At 41.9% G+C, this 27,477-nt stretch overlaps 1 protein-coding gene and 1 long non-coding RNA gene across 5 annotated transcripts in view; one reads left to right on the top strand and one right to left on the bottom strand.

Annotated features, from left to right (window-relative positions):
• FGF13 (fibroblast growth factor 13) overlaps positions 1-27,477 on the top strand; it is a 233,279-nt gene that overhangs the window by 171,140 nt on the left and 34,662 nt on the right. For 2 of the 4 annotated variants that reach the window (XM_068696665.1, XM_068696664.1), the window contains 2 exons: positions 4,788-4,898; positions 10,841-10,944. In XM_068696665.1, coding sequence (XP_068552766.1) covers positions 4,788-4,898; positions 10,841-10,944 — 215 coding nt within the window. Of the gene's footprint in view, positions 1-2,080; positions 2,733-4,787; positions 4,899-10,840; positions 10,945-27,477 lie in introns of those variants that run through there. The other 2 variants (XM_068696666.1, XM_068696663.1) reach the window with 2 other exon arrangements.
• LOC137863738 (uncharacterized) lies at positions 21,439-22,627 on the bottom strand. The gene is made up of 2 exons (XR_011101094.1): positions 22,470-22,627; positions 21,439-22,388 (listed from the first exon to the last, which is right to left on the bottom strand). It is a non-coding gene; the product is annotated as an uncharacterized lncRNA (long non-coding RNA).

Here is a 27,477-nt window from a genome sequence, read left to right as displayed (position 1 = left end):
AAAAAATTAAAAGTTTTTATTTAATCTGAATATGTGAACACTATAAAGTGCCTCATTTGTAAAGGTAAGTGAGGATATGAATATACCTATGCATGTCAGTGTATATGTATACACGTATCTCATGCAGAAGAGAGGCATTACAGACACAGATGTGGGGCTGCCACATTCAATACACAGAGTTAGCTGTCAAGGTCTCAGGCTGTGATGGCACACGTACATTCAATCCAACATCGTGTTAAAACTTGCGCGTTATGGTTATTTCTGTTAGTAAGACCAGGCCATACAACATGTTTTACTGGGCAGGAGTTCCCAGTTGGAGGAAACAGATTGGCAACTGTCACGAGCTGTTTCTAAATAGGGGAAGGACTGTAATGTTTGTAAAGGTATAGTGAATAGCGTTTTAATATTTGGTGGCACATTTTCCACTGTGGGTGCCTGGGACCACAGTGTGTGAGCCTGGAGAGGGAGGAGAGAAGCATGTGGCTTTGCCAGGGGTGTGTGGAGGAGAGACAGAAGGGGCAGGAGGGGCAGGTTTCCTGCGATGTCTCTCTGAGTCTGAAATCACACCTGAGATTTCACACTGTCCCACGGACCTGTCTGCATCAGTCTGCTTTTGATTAGACCCAGGGGGGGCTGGGTTTGGGCCAGGACACACAGGATGCAGCTTTGGGCTTGCCTGGTGGAAGCCCTTTGCCATCCTGGCTCTGCAGAGCTCAGATCCTGCAAGGATTCAGTCCTCAGCCTCCCCCTTCCAGGACATCCCACCCTGCCTCAGCCCTAAAAGGGTTTGCAAATCCCCTCTGCCTCAGGTTGAAATTAATTGTTTCAAGTGTTGCTTGCCATCTGGGTTGCAAACCTCTGTTTTGTTTCTAACCTGAATTGCCTTTATTTTAGACTCCAGCCATTGAAAGCATGCTGAAAAACAGGGAGGGGGATGTTGCAGGGAGACCCCAAGGACTTCCTGCTTCTTGCATCCTGGGGCACAGATGTGTGCAGGGGCTGGTGTCTGCCCTGCAGGGCGTTAACCATGGTGGGGTGGCCAGGTGTGTCACCAGGCTCTGCTCCCAGTCTCCAGGCACTGCTGCTTCTCCCTGCCCAGGTCCCCGCACTGTGCCATAGCCCCCAGGGGATACAGAAGCCCTGTGAGGGGGACAAAGGGACAAGGGAGAACGTTGCAGTGACAAGGGAATTGCCCTCTCTGAGTCCCTGTTGGCGGACTGGAGCTGGAAGGAGGTGTGAGGGGGGAGGAAAGGAGGGAAGCAAAGAGCCCCAATAAACCAGTGGGGCAGAGGGGACCCTCCCTAGCAGGACTGGGGGGGGAACTGGGGCTGATGCCCCTCTGCTTCCAACCAGGTGCCACCCAGGTGTCCTCCCCTGTCGAAAACCTGGTGCCAGCTATTTGCTCATCACGGTCACGTTTGTTTGGGTGTCTGCGCCTCCCCGGGAGGCGGCTCTGTCACCGCCAGGTACCCACAGCCCCCTGGGGACAGCCAGGGCCAGCAGCCGCGGTGCGCTAGCTCCCGCAGCCCACCCTCAGCTCCGGGGCCCCCGCTGCACCTCCCCGCACAAAGAGCCTGAGAGAAGAGGAGGAGGAAGAGGAGGAGGAGGAGGGGAGGGTGGCGATAAGGGGCTTGCTTGCTGCGTCGCCTCATTTCTGTAGCCAGCGCACAGCTCGTGGGGTGTGCGCGAGTGCGTGCATCTGCTGCCTGAGGACTACGGCTGCTGCAGCATCAGCGCCGAGCTGCCGGCGACCGGGGCTGTCAGGGGAGCTCTGGCTGTTTACCGCCTGGTGACAAGTGTTGCAGAGCAAAAGGCGAAAGCATCCGTGGAGGGGAGGCTGCGCTGGCAGCGGCACCTGTAAGGAGTGGAGGGGAAGAGGCTTCCCGAGGCATTCGGCAGCAAGCAGCCAAGGCTCCAGGCATCAGCACCTCCTCCCGGTGTCTCCATTGCCACTTGCTTCGGATCTCTTCTTTGAGAGAGAGGAGGAAAAAGGATCCAGAAACCCCCCTGCAACAGGACAGACCCTGCTTGGAGTCTAACAGGTGTTTGCTGGGATTTGAATGGGGAGGGGTTGGGTGGGGAGAAAAGTTAACTGGAGAAATTGGGGCTAGGAGAGATGCGATGATCTTGCACCAAGTGGATGTGCCGTGTCCGCATGTGAATAGCGCGTCTGGAGAAGCTCAGAGGGATGTCTTGCAAATCGCCTGTTTGATCTCCATAGAAGCGCTCACCTCTGCCTGCAAACTTTCCTCTGTCAGAAGTTGGGAGGAATAAAATTTAAAAAAAAAATAAAAAAGGCACCAGAAAATCAAAAGGGGAAAATCCCACCTGACAAAACCGTTTTGACCTAAACTGTTGCATCCTGACCCGAGGCACTGGTGCCTCCCAGGCTCCAAGCCGGTTGGAGGTGGGTGGCATTGGCCAAGACACCCAGCATTAGCCCCGGCACTGGGGACAGCCGAGCAGCATGCTGGCCGTGGCACCCGTGGCCGGCCAGCAGACCCTGCGTGCCTGACCCGCCGGTGGCGCCGGGGCGGTGGCGGCCATGGCTGCAGCCATCGCCAGCTCCCTGATCCGCCAGAAGAGACAAGCCAGGGAGCGGGAGAAGTCCAATGCCTGTAAGTGTGTCAACAGCCCCAGCAAGAGCAAGGGAAGCTGCGACAAGAACAAGTTGAATGTGTTTTCCAGGGTCAAACTCTTTGGCTCCAAGAAAAGGCGAAGAAGGCGACCAGGTTGGCAAGGGTTATGTGTTTGGGGGGTTGTTTTCTTTTATTTAATGCAAACTGGGGTGTGTCAATTGTGGGGAAGGGGGGACCAATGTCTCAGGGCTGGTAAAGTGAACTTACAGGTCACTCCTGGCTTGTATGATCCGATAGGCATGGGTACCATATGCTAGTCCTCTCACGGATTGTGTTCATCTGATTTGTTTGGGTAGCGCATACCATGGCTTTCTGCCTCACTTGCACACCTGTGTGCACCCACGCAGTAGCAGTGGCAGTTCAGTAGTCTGTCTCTCTGTTACGCCTATATGTATACAAACACACGTGATTTATTTGTGGGGGAGATGTTAGCAGGGGAAGTTCCCCCCCACACACACCTTCTTTAGCTGTATGTTAAATAACTTGGCAGCCTAGAGCTCTGTTTTTGTCTTCCTGCTTTGCAGAATGCCAGTGTCTTGCTTTATTTGCTGATTGCAGAAGAAGCTTATTGCTTTTGCTGATGCCTTCCAGAGTTTTGCCTCAGCGCCCTGTTCCTTTCTAGGAATCTCATAGATGCAGCTGCCTGCAGACATGATCCTCTCTGTGTCAGAGGTGCAAAAGACCAGGCATGAAGGCTCAGTCCCCGATCTGAGTGTTGTGTTTTGTTGTGTTGTGTTTTTTTCTGTACATGGGAGGAGCAAAACCCTCTGGTAGTGTTGCTATCGCTTTGCTGTGCTGAAACATTGATGCCGTTAGCCACTTAACCTGTCTGCCTTTCTCACCAGCCACTGAAGACGTGCCTTGCTTGCAGTTTACAAGCAAGCTTTACAGCTTTTGGATGGTTAAGAAGGCAAAGTTGTGGTTGCATTAATTTTTTGTCAGATTAGTTGGTAAATAAGAATTCTGCATCTGTCGGTACCCTTATTAAAGGTGGCTAATAGGAAGTAATATACTTTTGTAAACTATTATAAGCCTTTCCCTTCATCTCCTACTAAAATGAAGAATAGCAACAGAGCTCCCTAATATCTGTGATTACAAACATGAGTCTTATTCAGACATTGGAAGTTGGAAATGATACGTGATATCTTCCCAATCTCTGAATTAAGTAAATTGTTGTGGAGTGAGCTGCAGAGATGCAGAGAATGCATCGCCTCCTGACAAGCATAATTGTGTGAAATGACTACAATGCAGATGTCATTGGGATTCAGTGGCAGTAGACCTTTTTTTCTTTTTTTTTTTTTTTTCTCTCCCCACCCCCCCCAATTACTCCTGATGCATTACCTAGATGTTTTAAATCTTGACAGCAAATCCTGGTTTGGTCTAGAATGATCTGAAACCATTTGAGATATTTTCCTTTCTAACTGTGAATATGAGAATTGTTATGAAAAAAAATAATCTATTCAAAGTATATGTTGTTTTGATCTTTCTTCTTCTAGCTGATGAGGTAATTACCTCAATCCTTATGGTAATATTTATTTTGCAGTTCCACACATTGCTGGATTTCAGGGTTCTCCCCTCCATTTTCCATATGTTCATTGAGTAGTTTATCACTTTGGTTGCTCTGTACTCTTTGGAGCAGCGAGGACTGGGGGTTTGTTTATTAGAGCTGCAGCAGTTCCTGTGGTAAACGTTTGCTGCTATATATTTAGGCTCTCAGCTGTCACTACAGCTCTTATTAGTGCTATCATAGTAGTCCTCTTTTTACTCCATTTAAGAAATCACACCTTTTTAAAAAGCAGAATGCACTCTTTGCCAACTCATTTCTAATCTGAAATGAGATAGGGCTGAACTCCTGAGGCCAAGCAGCACACTGTTGGAATTTGTATTCACTGGAAGCAGATTTTAATGTTGTGCCTACATTACAATAGAAAGTGGCATTTAATCATTTTGGCAATTTATTTTATAGGCACGGATTTGATCTCACCCTAATGAAAAGTGTTGCTAAGCTGGTTGCCCTGATTTTGTCTTCAATCTTTTTTGATATCTCAGCCTTTAGAAGAAACCAGGAGATTTGTTTTTAGCTTCCTGCTTGGTTGGAATGGCACATCAGGATTTCCCACATTAATCTCACTATTGTTTTTTTTACAGAGCCTCAGCTTAAAGGTATAGTAACAAAGCTATACAGCAGGCAAGGATACCACTTGCAGTTGCAAGCAGATGGAACAATTGATGGAACAAAAGAGGAGGACAGTAGTTATAGTAAGTGACATGAGAATAACTGGTGTGTTTGTGAATTGTGGTGTCTCATTCTTCCCATATAGGTCCATCAAAACGTGTTGTCCTAGAATGACTGAGTGAGTGGAAGCAGCATTAACGCTGTGCTCACAACGCAGAAGTCTTTCAGACTTACTGGGTCTGAAAGAAATGCAAATAAAAATCACTTATAGAAATAATGAACTAGAGAAAGTAATGATGACACATATGACAAACAAAGCAAATGTTATCTCCATGGTAATCTAGAGAAGTTCATTGCTGTCCTTTGGATTTTATTAGATTTTTTTTTTTCAACTGGGAAAATTTGCTCGCCTACTCAGAGTGCCTGAAATAGAAAAATGCTATCTCCACTCCGAAGCAGGCATTCATTCAAACAGAGCTGTGTTATCTCACATAATGTGAGTTCATCATCATTTTAAAGTTCACATTTCTCTATTATTATTTTTTTTTACTCCTTCTAAACTTAATTATACCTTCAACTTCCAACCAGTTTTCCCCCAGCTTTTCTGAGAGGGGGAAAAAAAAAAAGAACTGTGGATTTCTGTCTATTTATTTAACAATTTTAACAATTAATAGAAAACAGGAAAAGATGACTAGAGAGTAGATTTTATGTATTTAAATAAAATGTTTAAATGTTTCACACATCTTTACTGTTTAGCTTAAACTAAGTTTCCATTTTGAAAAAAGAAGTTGGGAGGAAAAGGTGTTTGAGAAGGTATTTCAGGCCACTTGATCAACAAACCAGGGAATAAACAGGCAGACCTTCCTTTTTACAAACATCTTTAATTACTAAAAAGTACTAATTTAAATTATATCTTTTTAATATAAAAAGCACTTGTTGGAGAAGCATCATTTCATTTTTATAGTGCACTTGACTATGGCCAAATAAGTGCTGGATGCAGTAGGAAGTACCTTACCTTACTTGTCCAATCACTTTTTCATAAGCCCTCTTTAATCCTTTTACATCCCTGTATTCACTTTTGAGTGACAGAAGGAACCTCTTACACTGCTGGAGGTCTCCTCTGCAGCCACTGAAGGTGCTGGCCCTAGGGCAGAACACAAGCATAGCGCCTGTAGGGACACCTGAGGGCTGGCTCCAGGTCCTCACTCATGAAGAAGGTGGCACAAAGACCAGATCAGTGCAGTGCTGAGAAGATTCTGCCATTTTACTGAGTTCTCCTCTGTGTAGGCACAAAATCTACGCTAAGAATGGCCCTTGTGGATCATAAATACGGTTTTTCTTTCAAGTGAATTTTCTGATATTTATGATTTTAAAAATCAGTACTGATCAGTACAGATGGTTCAGGATTTCAGGGTAATTCAATAAACATCTTTAAAAATAAAAATAAAAAGAAGAAAATATAGGCAAACCTTACCTTCTCCTTCAGTGCATGATATTGTTATAAACTTCTAGTGTACCAGAGCAAATATGTGAAATTCTATCTTATTTTTGGAGGGATTTTTCATTCAAATATTTTACTCAGAATTCCTCTCGTAGGGATTCTAACACTCTAAATGAGATAAGATTTATGGCAACCTGTCCTTTTGACATTCATATGGATGTGTCTAGTTCTAATATTTTTATTTTCATTGTGTCCTTAGATTTACCATAACTTGACAGATTACAAAGCAAATCATATCAAACTCTAGTTTCTGGACATCAGCCTTCCAAAATGCTGTATGCTTAAACATAATGGTGCCCAGAAATGGTGGCAGCTGGGCTGTGATATCCAACTGTTCAAACGTAGTAGAGCTTTTGTCATTAAAAAACACATGCTTTTGCATATATTCCTCTTTGTAAGATAAATGTATAGACCTGAATGTCCTGTAGTCCTAAACTTATTCTAATAGCAACATTTTTTTCAATGACATTTTCAAGAGAGACTGATTTTTGCTGGGGATCAGAGACCACATAATGGGCTTCCACTAAATCCTTGCTCAAGTGAATATTAGGTGGATCAGGCCCTCTAAAATTATTTCTTCTGATTTCTGGAGAGAGATCTCTCCTTTGCCCCATCTCTGTACACCACAGGAGAGCCACAGAAGTTGTCCCCTTCCACATCATAGAGGACCCCTACTCTGCTTCGTTCTCTTCTTTACATCCCTAAAGGATGTCATTGCTGTTCTCTTTTTTCATCTTCACCAAACATTTGCTCAATGACCATTTGCTTTGCATTGTAGTGAGATAATTAAAATTCCCCTTAACAAGGGGAACATCCTCAAATTCAGCTGTGACCAGCAAAGTGGCTGCACAGCATTGGGGCTCTGCAACTGCAGCTTTTAGAGCAAACTAAAGTGATAGTCTGCTTGGTCTCCTTGTTTCAATGTCAGCATTTGCCTCCTGCATTCATTTCAGGGGTGGGGAGAGCTTGTGTCCCCTGTTTCAGGCTCCTGACAGCCTGGGCACAGGATTCCACCTTCGCCATCATTTGCTACTGAGAGCTATTGGGAAGTTTGCCTGAGGATGCCCTTTGGCTCCTGACTTGCAAGCAATTATTTCGATCTCTGCAAACCCACTGTTTCACACATGGTTCACAAAAACAAGGTCGCATCCACAACTGCAAGGAGTTTAAAAGAAAGCTCAGATTTTGGAGCACAGTGTAGGCAAGAAGTGAAACATAGGGACAAGGAGCTGTAGAGCTCACCAGTTGTCATTTTTAGCCAAGAGTCCATGTAATTTGAGGAAGTGCCTCGTGGAAGGGATTTCCTGGCTGAGAACCAGATTCTGCCTCATTTAACGTGTTAAATAAGGTAAGGTTTTAAATCAAGGCAGAATTTATTTCCCAGTTTTGGCAAGACAAAGAGATTTGAGGACTTGTATAATAGGGAAACATAGGAAGCAATACCCTGCTGAAGGTATGTGAAAGTCCAGGTGGCCAAGCCAAGGACGACGCAGATGTCACAGCAATGTATATGTTAATAAATCCAGCTGTGACCCACTGCCTCTATTTTGCAGCTCAAATTCTATGTCAGCTTGTATTGCACAATGGCTGTAGCAAAGATCATCTCTCTCTTAGGCATTGCCACATTTTTCATTACGATGGATATTACATCCTTATTTTACACAGTGCAAATGTAATAGGAAAAGGCTAGGATGCAAATAACTGCATTGTTTCATGCTAATGCAAACTGATCATAGTAGCAACCAATTTATTTTCCCATGGCTTTGTTGCCCCTCTTTCTGTTATATCCACCCCCATGAGGGTCAACTACTAGAAATGCGATAGACTCCCATGCCTGTTGTCGGTGGCAGTGGGTGCTCATGGAGAAGGATGCTGCGCAGCTCTGCTCTTGGCCAGAATGCAGAGACTGTGTTACTCCCCCAGCAGCCCTTTTTTGCAACTTCCTATAGTCTGTGCTCTAGCAGCTGCCAATCCCACCAGCATCTACACCAGCTTCTGAGTGTGCCCACCCCTCGCCTTGCCTCAAAATAGAGCACGTACGTTTATGGCAGGAAAACATTCTCAGCTGCGGAGGAGAGCAGCTGAGCATCCGGCGCAGCAAGTCCCCTAGCCTTCGCTCAGCATCCTGTCTCTGCTCACTTTGCCAAGTACAGCACAGCCAAGAATTGCTCAGTAAAGCCTATCTTGGTGCCTTGTGGCTGCAAGCTGTATCTTCTTGACTGACCTAGGCTTTGCCCTGTCCTCAGCTGATCCACTGGCAGGTTGGTAGCACTATTTGCAGTATAGCCCATGCTTACACCCTTGCTTGTCCTACTCAAAAAACACTGTTTAAAAGAGCATCTTTCAAAAGAGATCTCCAGGTTCTGCTTGGATACTGAGCTTTAAATTGTGCTCTCCTGCATAAATGGAGATCAGATGCTGCTTGTTGAGGGTTGAACTGCAAAACTGGGCTCTCCTAGGGAGTGTTCTCTGAGTCAGAGAGAATATTTTCTCCCACAGATAAATTCAAGAATTTGATAGAAAGAATGAGAAATCCATAGCTGAGCATTTTCCTTAGTGAAAGTCTACATTTTGTTTGCTAAAAACTGCACATAGCTAAGAGATTTTGTTTTAGTGAAGAGAAAGCCATTTCTGCTGATTTTGTGCTTGCAGGCGAATGTGAGTAGGGGCTGTGTGCCTGTGTGTGTCTGCATGTACATTTGTGTATATGAAGGGGAAAGAAAAACATATACGTGACTTTAAGATCTCCTGCATTTATTAGTTCTGCATATTTCCACCTGGTCTGCTATATACAACCATTGTAGAAAAAGCGGAGAGCAGGAAATTCAGTGTTCAAAAGTGCCCTGAGCTCACAGCACAGCAACTGTAGTTTGTCATGTGCCAGGACAGCCAGACAGGCTCTGTCCTCCAGGAGCCCATGGTACCCCTTATTCACCATGGCACACCATCTTCACTGCTCCGTGGGGCTGAGATTCTCAGATAAACCCAGGGCAGCACAGGGAGGTCCAACTGGTTGACTGAGCAAAGGGTGTTTTCACCAGAAATTAGCTCTTCATCCCCAGGGCACTTCTGGCTATGCCTTTATTGGGGTAGGACGTGAATATATTTGTGCTTTCCTGGTTTGATACGTTTTTCACAAACCCACACCCAGAATTAAGGATCTGTACTAAATGCTGGCAGGCTATGAATTTTCTTGTAATTAAATATGACAATTATCAGGGTTGCCAGGCTGAAAAAGGTATTTATAATGGGTCATAATTCTTTTGGAAAATAATAAAAATATTTCAAATTCATAATTCAGTTTTAAATTGGCTTCAGATAGTGCCCTTAAATACCAAAGTTCAGCCTGAAGCAGGCTAGAGTCCTATAACCAAAGAATAGACCATTGGAAATAAGAGCCAGTTTGGCATTGCTTCACCCTAACTCTGCACTTACGCAGCAGTCTGGAAGATGTTTTGGGGTATGATAACAGTCCTTGAAAATTTTGTTAACTTCTCCTTTTTATTTTAATCCTGCATGTCATAGAATATCACGAGTTGGAAGGGACCCACAAAGGTCATCGAGTCCAACTCTTGGGTCTGCACAGGACCACACAGAAATCAGACCCTATATCTGAGAGCGTTGTCCAAACACTGCTTGAACTCCGGCAGGCTCAATGCTGTGACTACCATATGAAACACAGAACACAACATTCAATTCATTATTGCTTGTGTTCACTTTTAACATAGTTAAGAATCTAAGCCGTGGCAGAGCTTTGCTTATTTTAATAATTTGCCATTTTACAAACCAGTATCTCTTTAAAAAAAAAAAAAAAAAAGTTTCTCTGCTTATAAATATTGCCGCTATTAGTGTGTATACAAGCATAAATGTAAGCAGAACACTCAGAGCATCTCAACTTCGAAGAGACAGATTTAGGACTTGATCTAAAGAATATGCTGTCATTTCATTGAATTTTGAGGTTATTTGACCCTGTTTATTCAAAACCATTCTTCTCTCAAAAAGACTAAACTAAACCAAGGTGTTTTAAGATGTTAATGAAGGGTTTTAACTTTTCTGAGTTTCATCTTGCTGCTCCTTTTTGTTCAAAAAACATTTACAGAATTTTATCTTAAATTGAAAAAGAAAAATAAAGAGATAATCTTGAAAAATGTTGGGGGTATTTTTTTCTTTTTCCCCCCACATTTATTACTAGTAAAAAATAAATTAAATTAAATTCTGTTCAATTCCAGGAGAATCTGACTTCTGCTCATGAGGCAGATGAGTTATTTCATCTCTCAGTACCTCCAGTTTACTATCTTCAGAAGGGGGCAAATATGCTGATCATCCTCTGTAGATAATTTCTGAGCTATTGGTAGAAATGTCTATATAAGACAAAGTAGCAGTCTTGTTTCATAGCGCTCGCAGAAATTAATATATGCATGAATGGACGTGTTTTATTTGGTTCTAGTAATTATGGCTTAATTCTCTATCTAAACTGCATACTTTAAAGGATTAATTTTGCTTTCCATATGCTTTCTCTCCTAGCTTTGTTTAACCTCATACCTGTGGGTTTACGAGTGGTGGCGATTCAGGGGGTTCAAACAAAATTGTATCTGGCAATGAACAGTGAAGGATACCTATACACATCAGTAAGTAAACATGAATTTTTGCTCTCACTTAAATGCTGATAAGATCTTTATAAATGAATAAGTTGTTGTTCAAAGGAATCCAATTATAACCTATAATGAAAGGATTTGACAGTGAATTGAATGAAGTGCTGATATTCTGGTTTAGCTTTTTTTTTTTTTTTTTCCATTATAAACACATATGAAAGTATGGAATCAAATTGTGGTGCCTCGGATCCAAACTAATGATCCTGAAGTGTGAAATAAATAAAATTTTAAAAAGAATAAAACCCACAAAAACAGACAGGAAGCCCTCCCTTGGTCACTGGGGATTGATTACTCTAATCTGTGAGGGGTAGAGAGGAAAAAGGACAACTTGGTGAATCACATGCATGCCTGAACACGTTTTATATCTTCCAAACTAATCTCTATTGCTGTTATTAAAAGGGATTAGAGAAAGTTTTGTTTGTTTGTTTGTTTGGCCAGGGTTTTCAAATAGAAATGGAATTAAAATCTTAGGGCTTCAAGATACTGCATGAGTAAAGAAATGTTTCATTTAGCAATTTTGATCAAGAATGTCTGTTAATAATTTTCGTTGACATTTCTCAAGAGAGCAAACACAGTTTTCATGAAAAAAAAAAAGGACATTTTTTAAAATAGACCATTTTTCAATTAAAAACATTTAGCTGAACTATGTTTAGGACTTTTTAATTATAAAGTCTTAGTAGATTTTTCCCAGGGAAAAAAAATAGAGGAAAATATAATTTATTATCTACCACAAATTATTCTCTTTTAAGAACAATTCCCTTGAGGTGGCCTTAATACTGGTAACAATTAAATAAACTTATTCAAATCTCTCATTTGTTTTGCAATCCTTACAGCTGGGACAACGGACCAGCTTTGTATATTTTTCCTCTTCTATCTGCAAAAGCAAATTAGAGGTGGATATGCTTTGGGACAAAGTAAAATTTCAGCGAGTGGCATCATACTCCATTCCCCTTTTTGCTCTGGCTATTTGCTCAACGTGGTTAATCCACAGATCCGTTTGTGGGGCTGTAGCCACGCAGCCAGATCATGCAAAGCCCCCTTAATCCTGTGTAGTCATGGTCCTTTGACTGCGCAGTACTATTTACATTTGCACTGCAAATGTACCTTTGACTGCACCGTGTGCTTTCATTTACATTAGCATCCTCAGCCGTGCTTCTTTCTGGCTGTCCGCTCACCAATAGCGCACTGTGCCGTGCGGGCTTCTGCTGGCTCCATTCTGCCTCTGTGAACGTTACCTCGAATCACGAGTTGGGATAGGATAGAGTGATTTGTGCAATAAAGTGAAATTCTGTCATTGTGCACAGCGAACACGCTGGGTTTGAGTAGAGCAGATCTCTCATTGCAAGATACATGCTGGAAGAGTCGGATCTATTTTTGTAAAGGTAAAAAAAAAAAAAAAAAAAATTGCCATGATGCAGAAAATGGGATACAGACAAATTCAGACCTACAATGCAGCAGTAACTGGAAAGGGACCATCACTTCTAGTATCCCTAGATGTGCAGAGGTTGTAGCAGAATATAACACTTTTTTGATGAAGACCATCTTTTAGTTTGATGGGCTTGTAGGCACCTTATGCTGACCTCAGAGACTCATTTGGGTTGTCATGGTTGACATTTGCACTGGTTAGAGGTAGTTCTTTGTGTTCTCATACGTTAACATGAATGGTGTCATCAATGAATCCTTTATTATCTGTGAACTTAATAGTTAATGCTGTTGCAAAATTAGCTGGTGACATCCATCTATTTTTCCCTTATTAATAATGGGCATTCATGTTTCCTTATTAGGCAACTATATTTTCATTTATTTATTCATATATTCTTCTTGAACCTGATAGGCTTAGCAAGGCCCTCAACAGACAACTGTAGTGTTGCTGTGTCCAAGATTCATATTTTTAAATGCTCTTTCACAAAGACAGGCATTCATTTAATGTGAAACTACTTTTCCAAATAAAGTTTCCACTCAAATTCTCAGTAATCTTGGTTTTATTACCTAGTGCCTTTTGTTGTTTTATTATTTTATTATTTTTATTATTTTATTTTTATTTTATTTTATTTTTATTTTACAATAATTGCTAGGCACTTTCTGGGCTTGAAAGGCAAAACCTAGCTCACAGCTCTGTTGATGTCCCTGGGAATGGACAGGGGCTAGTGAGGAGCCTCTGCCCCCTACTTCACCTGCTATGTGAACAAGTTGCCACAATTGCAGCTTCAGCACCACATTTTAAGTGTTTCTAGCCCTTCCTTTGCCGATAATGGTCTTTTCAGCAAGGCATACGGTCTGACAGTCTGTTACCTGAGAAATTAGCTCTATATTTTGGGCTGGATTCTTAGTTGATGTAAATGAGTCCCAAGAGAGCTCAGCTGATTTATACCAGCTGAACACTCACCTGTTCAAGGGATGCCAACAGGGAGCCTGGGGAAAAGATCAGCTCAAGTAAATGACATCCGTCTACACATCCTGAGGCTTTCCAAGCCCCTAAAGGGAGGTGTTCCTGAATGGGATTTGTCAGGAGAAGGCAGATGGCAACACGGGATTGATCAGCAGCAAAACTCCCATAAAACACTGACAAACTCTTGAAGCAAGAACACAGGGAAAAATAGGAAGGTACTACAATTGTAGATAACTGTAATGGATAGTTGCACCGTTTTCAGAGAGAAATCAAATTAGCATTGATGATACAATGTAATAGGGAGAGACGGTACTGTGGTCCGTGTCATGATCACATGCTTTCAGTTTTATTGCAACTCTAAAGCTTCAGCTGTGTTTGTGTCTGCAAGGTTTACTTCAGGAGGTTACAGATTCATTTGGCAAATGACTTGAAAAACACCCCACTAACGTGTTGTCCCTGCTCCTTGCCCTGTGCCGCCGTCTGTGCCTCACTCTCGATAGTGCCTTTCAGGCTGAAACACTTCCAAAACACTGCGCCTGATAAAGAGGCCATTAAGTCCCTGGCAATTACCCCACTGGTAGATAGGTAAATAAGTCATCTGGCTTACCGAGAATAAATGGAGGCTCAGCTAAGTGCTTTCCCATACTCACCCAGGAAAGCGTAGACATTAGGACTGATATACCAAGTGTCCCATTGCCATGTGTATCTTGCACTAAACCATATTGCTAAATCACAATTCCTTTTCCTTTGACAGATTGTAGCGAATTCTTGTGCTTTGTTCCTTGTGGTATATTTTTTAGTTTTGAACTGAATTGGCTGAGGTGATTCTGGGTATCTTGCATATGTAGAAAATATATCCTGGCCACAGTGCATATTACAGTGGGTGGCAGATAGAGAATATCTGTGGATGCAGTTTGCCGATTTGATGAGCTCTGGCTTTGGCCTCGCCCCTTTCCCCCAGCAGTCTGTCAGGACAGTGATTCAGGTGTCTGTCCTCAAAGGCAGTCTGCAGTGTGGCTTGCTTCTGATCCAGTGACTATACTCAAGAGTGAGGTGAATTTGCTCCATGAGGGGATCACTGAAGTATAATAAATCTGCAGAGAACAGATATCTGTAGTTGACTGCCAGACTTCATAGATAGTTCACGGCGTCTGTCAGTTAGAGCAAAAATAAGATCTTTAATGTAATGATAAAAGCTCCTCAGGACAGCAACTCAGCTAAGAAAAAAATAATATATATATTTATGTATATATATTAAAATACATATATTAAGAGATGCATTAAAAGTCCTTGAGTACAGAGAAGGGAAGTGACCTTGGCTGTGTGCTCATGACACTCTAAGCACTGCATGTCTCCCCTCCACACTGGCTGGAAAATGTGCCTTCATATCGTAGAATAACACACCTTTTTTTTTTTATTTTTATTTTTTTATTTTTTTCCTCTAGCATGTTTCCTACTAAAGTCAAGGGGAACTACATCTCCCAGGTTGAACTCATCCTTAAGATTTTCCTTGTTGGGACCTTGGGAGCTATTGAAGCTGTAACTATTCCCGCTGTTTGATACTTGGGTATACCTGAAAATGAAACCACAGGGTTTAATTTATCCCTCCTTACACCAGTGTTATGCTGCTGTAAGGTGACTTAATCAGTGTTATGGCACTGTCGTCTTACATAACCACTTTAATGAATCACGCCCTTTTGTATTTTAGGAATGCTTTTATTTTATCTTATTTTTCTTTCTATGAACAACCACATCTTTCAGAAGACCAAGATATATGCTAAGCTTGATTTTTTTCTGGCTCCATACCCTATGAATTTCTTGTGTGTGTGTGTGTTTGTTTCTTTGTCTTTTTTTCATTGTCTTGCACAAAAGAGTGAAAAATATTTTAAGGATCTGTTTGTCAGACATAGTCCTAGAGTAATTGCTTTCTCATTAAAGCGATTGTGATTTGACAGAAAAGGCTCACGGTGATACAGAGCAGCAGCTGAGAGAAGTTCATTAAAGGGAAGGCGTATATGCACTAGGTGAAAAGAATTGAGTGTGCTGTTTGAATTCTACATAGGTTGAAACATAACCCATATCACAGGAATTTTCAAAGATTAGCGTAAGAAAAACTATCTGCATATTTTCCAGAAACTATCATGTCAGAGTTTTAAAATCATTTAATGATTTTCTGTGAGGTGCATATATCTCCTATAGAATATTTCAGCTTATGTAATTGTGTTCTTATTTAGCCTGTATATATCATCACAAAACGTAAAATTAAATAGATGTGCTGCTCATTGCATCTTTCTGACTGGTCTTAGGGCCTGTGCCACTCAGCTTGTGACGAGTGTGTGTTTTTCACCTCACCCTGTGATTTGCCAAAGTGTCTGGTTTAATAGTGTCATACGTGAATAAGCTTACAGCTTCTCCCAGCTGGGTCAGGCAGACAGGTGTAGAGGAGAATGTGGGTTCGAGGAGTCCCCGGTTTGGCTTTCCCTTTCCCAGCCTTTTCCTTTTCCCCCTTGTGTGGACAAGGGCTGCCTGAAATGCCTGGTTCCCCAGCAGTGCTCCAGGGAGGGGGGCAGTGGGACAAAGCCTTTCCCTATCCCATCCCTGGGCTGAGCAAAGCCCTTGGGGGCAGATGTGGGCAGACACAGTGCACTTTTGCTGCTGCCAGCTCTCCAGTCCCCAGGAAACACAACTGCTCACCTGAAGCAGCTCCTTCAGTGCCTGGGATCTGCATGTTGGGTCCGAAGCACCAGCTCTACCATCTCCTCCTTCAGGACTGCACTGCAACTGCTCGCTAAGGTCGACAGAGCCCATGTCTATGAGCAGCCCTTTGCCTTGAGAAAGTGTGACAGAATCCAGTCTGCCCTTCCTCCCACAGTCTTTTAGCTCATCTGTTGGAAATTCACGACGTTCAGCTTTTTATAGGATGGGCATTAGGAAATGTGCTCAATGGAGATGTTTATGCTTCCTCTGTTAGCTTTGTTACGATGCCCAATACGTTTGAGTTAATAGAGCTTCTGTAGATGACTTAATTTTGCCGTTTCTTGTCTGATGCACTCGGTAGAGAGTTAGCATGGGTTTATGAGGAGCACTTTGATAAAATTATGCGCAGGGCATTATACACATAATTTACTCTAAGACAGCATTCAGCTATCATTGTCCTCTGATGATAAATAGATTGTCATATGTTTGTTACCTGCACATAAATTAAATACAGTATGAATTGTGCATGTTGATTATAGCCAAAAAATGTGAAACATGATTAAATTCTCAGAGTGCTTCAAGAATTGTTTTGGTGAATTGGAGAGAAGAGAAGTTTGTGCATATTTTAATACTGAGCAGAGCATCAGAGACCTTCTGTAGCAAATGGGAATGGCTGGGGCATTTATAATGAATTACTGGCAAAGAGCATTTCACCACCTCAGAGAAATAGCACAAACCAAGAGATAGGGGAAATAATCAAAAGCTTCATCTAGTTAAATTTGCATGTCAGTGTAAATCATTTTTTACCACGAATGCTTAAGTACCAACTATACCTTAATATAGTTCATTCTCTTCAGTGATAGGGTCTTAGATGCAGCTGCAGAATGTTTTTCTTTTCATCACAACACTGCTTTGTGCTGGAGAAACAGGCAACGTCCTCACAACGAGGATGTGAGGCATCGTGCTGACAGCCCTGGCTGCCCCCTGCCATAAGGCAAAGTGGGAAGTGGGCAGGAGAGGTGTGGGATCAGCGCTGAGACAGGAGCATGTTCTCTGGAGGCTCTTGTGCACTGCAGGACCAGCCCATACTGATAAACATTTTCTGACACCTTCAGCTACAGACACAGCTTTAAATTATGCCAGCAGCTCAGCAGATGCAAACCATCTGCACTTTGGTTCAGTCCTACAGCAGTGTTACAGCACAGGGATGGATGCTGGCCGGGGAGAAGCCTTGGTTGGTCTCCGTGCAGCATCACCACTCCTGCTAATGCTGCCCTGATGGCTGCTGCCTGGCCCAGGCTGTGCTCACAGGCTCAGCCCATTACCAGAAAATCTGACTGTGAGGTTTTGGGGTTGGTTGTGAGCCGGACTGCATGTAGCTATTCTGTTCAGGTGCTTGCTTCTGCTGGAATCAGCATGATTCCAAATTTCAGGAGACAGACTGCCTGCCGTTTCCAGCTGTGAAGGGTGGAGGCATTGCCTTCCCATGAGAGAATTATTAAGAGATTCAGCAAGCTGAAATTATTGAAGCTATTATGCTGCTTTTCTTTACAAGTCATCCCCAAGGTGTCTGAAATCCACAGAGGTGCTGCTGTGCATCCAGTCCTCGCTGCGGGTGGTGGGAGCTGAGGGTGCTCAGCACCTTCTAAGATGAGGCATCGTAAGAGGAGCTCAAGCATGAGAAAATGATGCTTCAGGACTGTGTGCTGCACAGACCTTACCAGCCTGCTGTTAGATGCCTGTGCAATGGTTTCCTAACAGAGTGGCTGTTAAAAATCAGCAGAGAAATTGTTATTTTTACAAGAACAGGTTCAATGTCCAGTGAGAGAAATAACATACAGGTGAAGTAGATAAAAGACTAAAAGTGCATCTACTCTCTCTTTGTCAGTCATTTGTTAATCAATGTCAAAGTCCTCCAGAGACTGAAAGTCTTTTGAAAGCTCAGACTTTGCATGTCGCTCAAAGCAGAGGTTTGGGACTCAGCAATCTTAGAAATGGGGCTGCAATGGCAACGTGGCCCCTGAGGCCCATTTTTTCAGTTCATTTCACTGCTTGCTGAGGTGACAGTGGCACAAAACTGGCATCAAACAAACAAAAAAAAACATTGGCAAAACTTGAAGCTGGACCCGAGCTAGGTAGTTTGGCACCTGGATTGCACACAGCTAGCTTCCAGCAGTGTGGTTCGGCCCCACTCCAGCACACGAGGAATACCGAGTACCAGGACTTGAGGCTACTCACAACTCCTCGCTGTCACGTTGCAAAGCATGTTTGGCAAGCAAGCGTTGTAAGTAGATAAGGACTTGAGCAGACGGCGTGAGTTGCAAAGTGTGAGAAAAAGAGCACTGCCAGGTTCTCAGCGTGTTCAGTTTGGAGTGCGTATTCAGATCACCAAACGACGGGTTAATGCTATGATTCAGCAGAGCCAACGAGAGAAATGCAGCTTTTCTCTTCTAAATTTGCTGTGAATGCTGCAGTTTGTGACTGGGCTGTCTGTGCCGGCGGCATAGGTGCCTGTAGGGTGACGTGTGCCTACTCCCTGCCAGGGTTTGGCTCTTTTGCAGTTTGCCAGCAAAATATGTATATTAATATTTACGTGGGGTTCTGGATTGCTGCATTTTTCCCCTGATACGTATAAAAAAAAAAAAAAAAAAAACTCAGAAATGAGATGTTTCCGAATTTACCTGCTTTCTTAGAACATGGCTTAATTAAAAGAAAACACCACTATGAAATAGCAGCCTCTCTCCTATGCTTGACTTTCCCTCTAGAAGGCTGTCTGCCTTCCCATCTCCTGCCCAGAAGGGCTTCCCTCCCTCTCGTGCTGCAGATCGAGCTAATGAGCAGCTCTTGTCACGGTGACTCAGCAGAGCTTCTGCCTCATTGCACTGGCTCCCTGACTGGCCGAGGAAATGGCTCACCTCGCTGGCAGCCTGCTGCTCGCTGCCAGAGCCTGTCAGAAGATGAACATCTGAACAAGGATGCTGGAGCAATCAAAGGCAGACTCCGAGGACTCTCCAAACCAACAAGAAGAACCTTTCAGATCACCTACTGGAAAACAAACTCAGAACTTCCATAGAAACTAATCAAGGATCACGCTTATTAAATCTGCAGAAGGTGCCTTTGCTCAGCAGGTGCTAGGATGGGAACTCAGGGCAAATGGGATGCCAAGGATGATATCGTTTAAGTGAGCTCAAAAAGTCAGGCAAATTCCTGAAAGTTAAGCACTGCAAAATACAATGATATCATGTTTGACTTAGCAATGTCCTGAATCATGGCTCAGCTTAGGCTGGGGAAGTGTGCTGAGAAAATCCTGAAATGAAATTCCCTTTTTCTCATACTTTTACGTAGGCACCCGCAGTTAGCCAAGAACAGAGAGAGGCTGTTTGGCTGGAGGGTTGTCTGGCTATGAGTACAGCCTGAGAAAGTTGAAATCTTACTGGTTTGTCCTGCCTCTGGGTCCCGTTGACATTTTCTTGATTTTCTTCATTCAAATGGGTTCATTTTGCAGAGGCTGCTGGTGCTCTGATAAGAAATCTTCTGAAGTACTGGGTAACGCCAGTTAAGGATATGCAGGAAAAATGTGGTTGTGATGAGAGCATGGGTCTTGGGGTATGGTGGGCTGTCAGAAAAGCTGAATGAGAAGACAGAAATGTGCTTGTTCCTGCGTCTGTTCCTGTGTGTGTCTGCTCCCATGTAAGCACAGTCCAGGGCATGGCTGGGAGCGTTAGCTGTTGCAGCAGTGCTAGCGCAAACAAAATTCGGGAGCTCCTGGGCTATCAGTAAGTAAAGGGCAGTTCAGATCCCAAAACAACTCTCCATCAAAACCATGCTAGCATCCTAAGCATATCTGTTGTGTGGGGGTATTCAGAGTGACTTTATTAAACACATTTTTGTGTCTTTTTATCTTCAAGTACTCCTGCAGTTGCGACAGTGCTAAGAGGAAGTGAATTCAGTTCTGCTCCTACTTGGCAGCCTTGAGAGAAGTGTTTACTGCTTTCTGCTGATTTACATCCTTGCAAACCCACTGAAAGCATCCTTTTCCTGGCAGAACTTTTATTGCAAGTGATGAGGTGCGAAAACTGAGAATCCAGCTTGACTCTGAAAGTTCAAATTGCATCTGCAGTGTTGTCAATCAAAAGGCATCTTTTGAAGCACATATGAGCAAACCTGATGGGGATTCAATGGGCAAGAAAAAAATTGTGTCATAATCCCCAAGATTCTGGGATTTATGATTGCTTTTGGGAGCTGCAGCACAACTGAAAGAGTTTTCCAAGGGAAACTCCATTGCTTCAGTTGCAGAGAGCATGAATGTCATCCTCATGGTATGCCTTCTTGGTACCAAAAAGAAAGGAGCCTGTACAAATCCTAGAAAGCAGGATATGCATTGTGTGTGATACAGAAGCTAGTCAGGGTGAAATTCAACACAGTATTTGTCATACTTAAGTTACGTCCTTGAAGTTTGTTTCAGAAACCAACTTTTTAAAATATAAGCTACTTCTTGGAGGGAGGCCTGCTGAGTTCCTGGATGGAAAAGCTAGAAAGGGTCTGGGGAAGAAGAAAAATCTGTTCTATAAAAATCAAATCAAGAAACTTAATTTCTGTATTGAGCTGCTTTCATTATGCAATCTAGGATTAACAAAGGAATGTGAAATTTAGAATGGAATAGGGAACCTTTGGATATAATGCCAATATAATAGCCTTTACAGCAGATTGGATGCTTTAAATAATTGAACAGATAAGACCTTTCATATTTTATTTTGTGTGGATGCTACAGGTGTATCATTGTTTTTAACTTTTGTAATTTTGCCCAAACAGCAGTGAATATTGAGCAGTATGGTTCCAAAATTAAATCCACTGGAGAGCTGGGCAAAACAAGCATAATAATTGGTGAAGTAAAGTTCTGTTATTTAAAACCTTGGGAGGTATCTAAAAAACCATACAGAGCTAGATTCAGAAGCACATCACAAGAGGCTGTCTTCTGCTTTACAAGGCATCTTCTCCTTTCCTTGCTCTGATGACATTGACTTTCACATGAATGCATATGCAATTTAGACCTTCCATCCTTATCTCCAGAGCATTCTCAGATGTAAATAAAAGGCTACTATGAAACAGAAGCATTCCTCTTGAACCCGAGTATTAGTGGGACCTTGCAATTGAGTGGACTGGGAAAGGACAAACCTCAAAGGGTTTGGGAGGATGTTTCCTTGAATGACAACTCCAGGACTCAATGTTTTATCAAAGTGGTCCTAGCAAACTGGAAAGAGTGGACTATTTCTTACGCTTCCAGTGTGAGCAGATTCCAACTAATCTGCAAGACCTACCGTATTTTTAAAATGATTATATCTCTTGGAGCTGGTAAACAAATTAGAAGCAGAGTTTCATAAATATTAAGGCTTCAGTTCAGATTTGAGGCAAAGGTTCACATCAATTCTCATTCCATTCTCGTTATTTCACACCAGTGTGCTCAAATCTAGAGGAGCATCTGCTGCCAGCTGAGCCATATTGACACTGACAGAAGGCACAATAAGCTCAGAGTAAATAAGTGAATGATCTGAAACAGAACAAAAAGCCAAAGAAAATCTAATAAGAGGAATAGACACATTTTGAAATGCAGATCTTTTCCCTTCACCTGATGAACCAAGAGTTTAATGAGCTTCATATCACAAACTTTTTCTCATATAAGTAATCCTTACTCAAGCAAGCAGACTAATTGAATGCCTGCCAGAGGGGAAAAAAAAAAAAATATTTGAGTAAGATTTGCAGGATTTAGACAGGACAGCAATTGATTTTCAATATGAAATTTGTGAGATTTAAAAACATGAACAAAGCATTTAGGAGGCCAGTGAACCTCAATGACTAAAATAAGTCCCTCTTTGCTTGGAGTCAGATCCCAAGGCCTGGAGTAGTCATCAGGAATAGGGAGAGCAGAAGACTCCACCCCTGGATGTCCAGAGGGTTTATTCGGTTTTGTGTGCAAGATTTGAGCCCTTGGCTTGGAGCCTTCTCTGGAACTGGATGTCCAGGTCTTCATTCACACTTGTATAGTAGCTGAAATGTGAAGGTTTCCTATGATATAGGTTTGGCAAGTGCAGAACCAGGTGTTGTGTTGTTCATAAAAAAAATACCTCTCTTCAAAGGCTTCAGATTTTTGCATATTTCTTTTTAGGGCTTAACATTTTCTGGTAGACCATACAAAAATCTCTATTTCTCCAGGTGCAGGGGAATGTTTGCAGGCGGCTCTTTCTGTAGTGTTATCATGGCACCAGGAGCAGTGTGATAAGGTCTAACAGCATAGCATCCTTTCTTCTCACACCTTTCTGTGGAAGGCACTGTGTTCCTGGTATCACAGAAAAGCAAGGATGATTGCACGCATGTTACCACTTTTGGATGTCATGAAAGCATAGCCAACTTCACTCACCTATTTTGGAAAATCTTGACTTTAATTTATGCTTTAGCTGCCTCTGTGTGAAACAGAGATTTAATGTGTATTCTAGGCAGAAACGCTGGGAGCTTGCTTCATGGGCAGTAGAACTGGACACAGACATCCTTAGGCTTTTTCTTGGGGAATCTGTTGCAGCTGTGATAGTAAAGGCATGAAAGAGCTTTACACAAATTGTTGATTTCTACCACATTAGTTAATTGTTTCTCAAATTTGCATTTCTAATCAGTGAGATACCAAAACACCTGTATTCTCTAATTGTTGCACTAATAGTTTGTATTTCCTTTAGCTATGCTTATAGGAACAATGCCAGAAAGGCAAGCATATATTATAAATACCTGTTAGCTCTTACAACTAAATTAAAAATAATATTTTTCTTCATAAAATTATGTCCAGCAGCAATGTCAAGGAGAAGGTATTCCTTGCTCATCAGCCAATAGCCATTGCACTGATAATGTATCTTCCTGAACAGCATTGATTTGGTAGCACTAAGGGCACCATCTCTATCACAAAGCCTAGGAAATGTTAATTTTAGAGGCCATACAGTGATTTCTCCATGATGAGTCCCTGAAGATTTTGAAGTTTTCAGCTGAGAAAGGGGATAGGCTTGGTCTGCATGTGGCTTAAGTCTACTTGTACTAAGGAAATCAACCTAATTTTGTGCTGTTAACCAAGGAGATGGGTACAGTCACCCTGGCTTGGCTATGAATCATAGGATGAAGCTTCATTTACTACTCAATGGCACACCCTCTGCACTTGCAGACCTTCACTTTATTATCACGGGAATGACAGTCAAAGACGACAAGCATTTTTTTTCCCCTCTCAATTAATTTGAAGCTTTCCTTTGTTGAGCAGTTTTGTTTCCCTCTGGCTCTGATAGTCTCCTAAACAGCAGTTGCTTCTCTTGTGAAACAATTGGAGTTAATGTGGGTAATTGTGATAGTTATGGCCTTTACTTTTTGATATAGCAATTATCCAATCTGTATTTTTTTCTGAGTCAAACAATGTTGGTAAAATTAAGTCGTCATTAGACTGAGCTGTCTGGAGACTGTTTGCTAAAAAAAAAACAAATTTGAACATCTCTGCTCTTTCTCAAAACAAATGTTGAGTAACCTAAAATTGAATGTTTTCTGTGTCTCGGTCACTGTGCCTTAGGTTGTACCTTCCCTATACTCACATCACTGTGTCAGCTGCAGCAAGGCTACACACACAAGAAGAGTTTGGTCCTTTGACTACTTTGGCGTATTTAAAAATCTGTTAGTCTTGTGAGGTTTTACAGTTTATGTAGTTCTCAAACCCAAATCAAAACATTTCAAATTAAAGTTACAAGAGTTTCTGTTTCTGTAGGACAGCAGTAAATACAGGGGATATGTAAATAGCCCGAATTGCTCATATGAGTAGAGAGTTTATGAGTTTGTACTGACTACTTAAGAAATGCATAAATGTATTTTCCTTCCACATTCCTGAAAAGTGTGTTCTCAAAGCTATAGAGAAAAAAAAATAATTTCTCTGTAATCTTTAATGTCCTGGAAGCCTGATAAAATCTTATTTCTTTGGAAAAAGACTTCTAATAATATTTTTGCATCACTACCAACCTGATGCTACAAACATTTGGTTTCTTACCATAATGATAAGGAATATATCTGGTATACAAAAGATAAGAAATAAATCCTCCATATAGACAGAATAAATGGATAGACAACACTGAAACCTTTAAGCCTGGTTATGAAGCTCTGTGCAGTTATATACTGGAACCTGGAATTTGTGGTGGGGGGGTTGGGGGTGTATGGAAATCCTCCAACCAACAGACAATAGAAACAACAATGTGCCAGAACTCAGGGCTTTTCTCCAAGTCTCACTCTCTCCAAATGCAAAACTTTTGGCTCAGGCTCTACCTAGGTCTAAGACAGCTGACTTTTTTTTTTTTTCTTTTCCCTTTTCAGGTAGAAATCATCACAAAGCTAGCTCTGTGTTTTAACTTCATAGCATGTGTTTAATTTCAATTCAAGACTTATTTCTTCTTATTGATCCATTAAACCCTCCCTTGACTCCCTTTCTGCTCATATGGAGATGTCAGTCATTGCTCACATTTGTCTATACATTTTAGTAGGAGGCAGTTGTGCTCGTGAGGTTAATTGTATCATCTCTGAAAAATCGTGCGTGAACAATACTTTGTGATGGCTAGTTAGAGGTTGAGCATTCTGCTTAAAGAGTTATGTGCACAGACAATGCTAGTTCAGTAGATATTCTTATGAGAAAGATGATCTTATGATCAGTCTGTATTTGTTGAGTTAATTGGGATATTCAGAGTAAATAATTGTATTTCTGCTTAGAAAACGAAAGCTTTTTTTGTGAGTTATAGTCACAGGAATTATTCAGTCAAACATCCAGAATGCATCAACCCCATTCCAAGCCTATAACCTTGCCTGCCAAGTCCTACCAAGGGTTTATTTTTATGGTCAAGTAATAAATGAAAGGCGTTTACAATTGAAATAGAGATGGACACTCAGCAGCCACTGTAGCCCTTTTCCAATAGTAGCAGCTCTGGGAAGGTCCATTACTCCTCAAGCTAACCTCTTTCCAGATGATACTATAAACCTTTTGTCCTTAGCATTTCCTGGTATCCCAATTAGCAAACACCTTGACATGCAAACATATTAACAGTTCAAGGTACAGTCAAATAAGCCTGGAGAAAAAGGAAATACCTCCTTAGGGCACAGTGGTCAGTACACAGTAGAGGTATTATCATTGTGGAGTGGAGCAAGAAACTTTTCTTAAGATCTTGGTTACTCAAAAGTGATTTTTTTCCTTGTGTGTGCACATTAGTAGAAGAAAAATAAGGTGTCTGAGTCCAGCCCTCTGCCAAATTGGTGTATCTGGCACAGTCAGGAAGACTGGTAGAGATGAAACAAGAGAGAACTGGAGACCCATGTATATGCTCCACACTGTCAGTGCAAAGAGGGTGGATATTAGTTGAATACCTATTGGTATTTTCGTGCCTTATTAAAATCATGTTTGCTTGGTTTGGATAAGCTTTGCTATTAGTTCTACTGACTCTCCTCCAAATTCAGTATAATAATCCCAAGAAGATTTGATAGGCAGCAAACACTGAATATTTACATTTCAAAAGCTATTGCTTTTATTTTATTTGTGGGGTTGGTGATAGGACCTCAAGGACATCTGATTGGATGCCAATTTATATTCACCCGCTCATGTACTTTTCTCCCCTTAAACAAGGTGTTTTTCCTATGAAGTGCTCTGTTACAGAAATCTTTGAGATGATATCTGGAGAGTACAAGTTTCAGTTGTAATTAATACTGTTACAAACAAATAACATGTTACGATATTTTACTGTACTACAACAGTGAAAAGTGTGTTATAGAGCCTTGGAGAGTGCGTGCATTTAATAATTAGTATAGAATGAAATTAGAGATGATGAACAAACCACGGCGAGTCAAAATTTATGGTTTTATGTAAGCACATGTAACAGCTAGATAAAAACTGGCATGTTCTTCTTTCATCTTCTATTTTCTTCATTTCTTATTTCCTGTTTCTTTTTGCCTGAAAGTTAATATAGCTACAGCAACATAGCATCAAACAACCAAAAGGAAATTAAGGTGTTTGGGAGAATTTGTTTAAGATTAGTTTCTTACAAAATGTGTCAGAGAGACGTATATCAAGACAAGGTGACCTTGTTTCCTTAAGTGTACATTCTCTGTTTATGTGCCTGCCTGGCCATCAGATGATATATCTCACTCTGTTCCTAATAACTTTAAAATCCATTAGGCAACTCTGACAAAATACAGCATACTGGATGCAGTTTTCAGAGATATTACATACCTGCAAGTGTCATGAAACAAGGGAGTTGGGTAAGAAAGAGAAAGCTGAGGTGCTCAAGGCCCTGATGAAAGAAAGGCTGCAGCATAACTCAGCTCTTATACAACCTGAGGGAAGCCACTGGGGAAGCAGGAATGTCCTTGGGTTGGGGAGATCTCCATCAATGTTTAGGCTTTATCAGGTGCCAGAGAATGTGCCAAAGAATGTGCCAAAGCTCAACCCATCCCTGGGAAGACAGGATTCATTCAAGAGACTGCACATGAAACTGCCAGTTTTTGAACCTCTGCCATAGATCAACTGCCCTGTAGTTGTTAAGGTATTGGTTCATTGGCTATCTCTGGTTCATTGGATGCTGCTGAGATTATAACCAAAAGCAGTGTCTGTGGTAGATCCGTGGTGTTGTAGGATCCCATAAGGAGAAGGGAAAGAGACAGAGAAGTCCCATTGAGATGCTGAGTTTGTCCAGAGGCCAGGAATGCTGTAAATCTGTGTTCTTGGCCATGCTACCTGCTGTACAACAGTATTTAATACGCAATCTGCATGCAGCTAGCTGATACATTTGGAATTTGTTCACTCCTTTGTCTGTATGTCGTGCCAGAGCTCTACTTATCTGTATTGTTGCTTGTAATGGGTAAAGAAGGCAGAAAAACAGGGTTAGAGCAATGTCTCTAATCAACGATTGTAGGAGCATTTTAGTAATATTCACCACTACTGCAAAGGCTAAACACCAGTTACAAGCAAAGATTTGTTTAAGACAGGCAAGGATTTTAATCACAAAATCATTCCTTAGTCAATTTGTGTGCTTTATCTTCCCAGCTGTGGTCCTGGTCCTACAAGCAGAAAGCCGATAGGACAGCATCGACCCTCAGCATTTCTGTTTCCAGTGTTGGAAAGCAGGAAAGCATGCATTTATGTGGGTGCGTGTGTGTGTTTTAAATGCTTAGCTTTTCCTTTAAACCTAGCAGATCAATCAAAGTACTATATTTCTTTGTAAAGGAAAGACATTCTCATTAATTTCCATCCCCCACACATAGCTTATTGCATTATACTGAAAATCTCATCTGAGGAATCCTTTCATAATGTAATATATTGCAGAAGAAAAAAAAAAGAACCTTTTACCCCATGTATATTTTGTCTTTCAGGGATTTGG

This window comes from Anas acuta, chromosome 13 (genome assembly GCF_963932015.1).
Source record: "Anas acuta chromosome 13, bAnaAcu1.1, whole genome shotgun sequence".
NCBI classification, from domain to species: Eukaryota; Metazoa; Chordata; class Aves; order Anseriformes; family Anatidae; genus Anas; species Anas acuta.
Note: the sequence above shows the minus strand (reverse complement) of the source record. Positions and strands in the feature narration are given on the sequence as shown.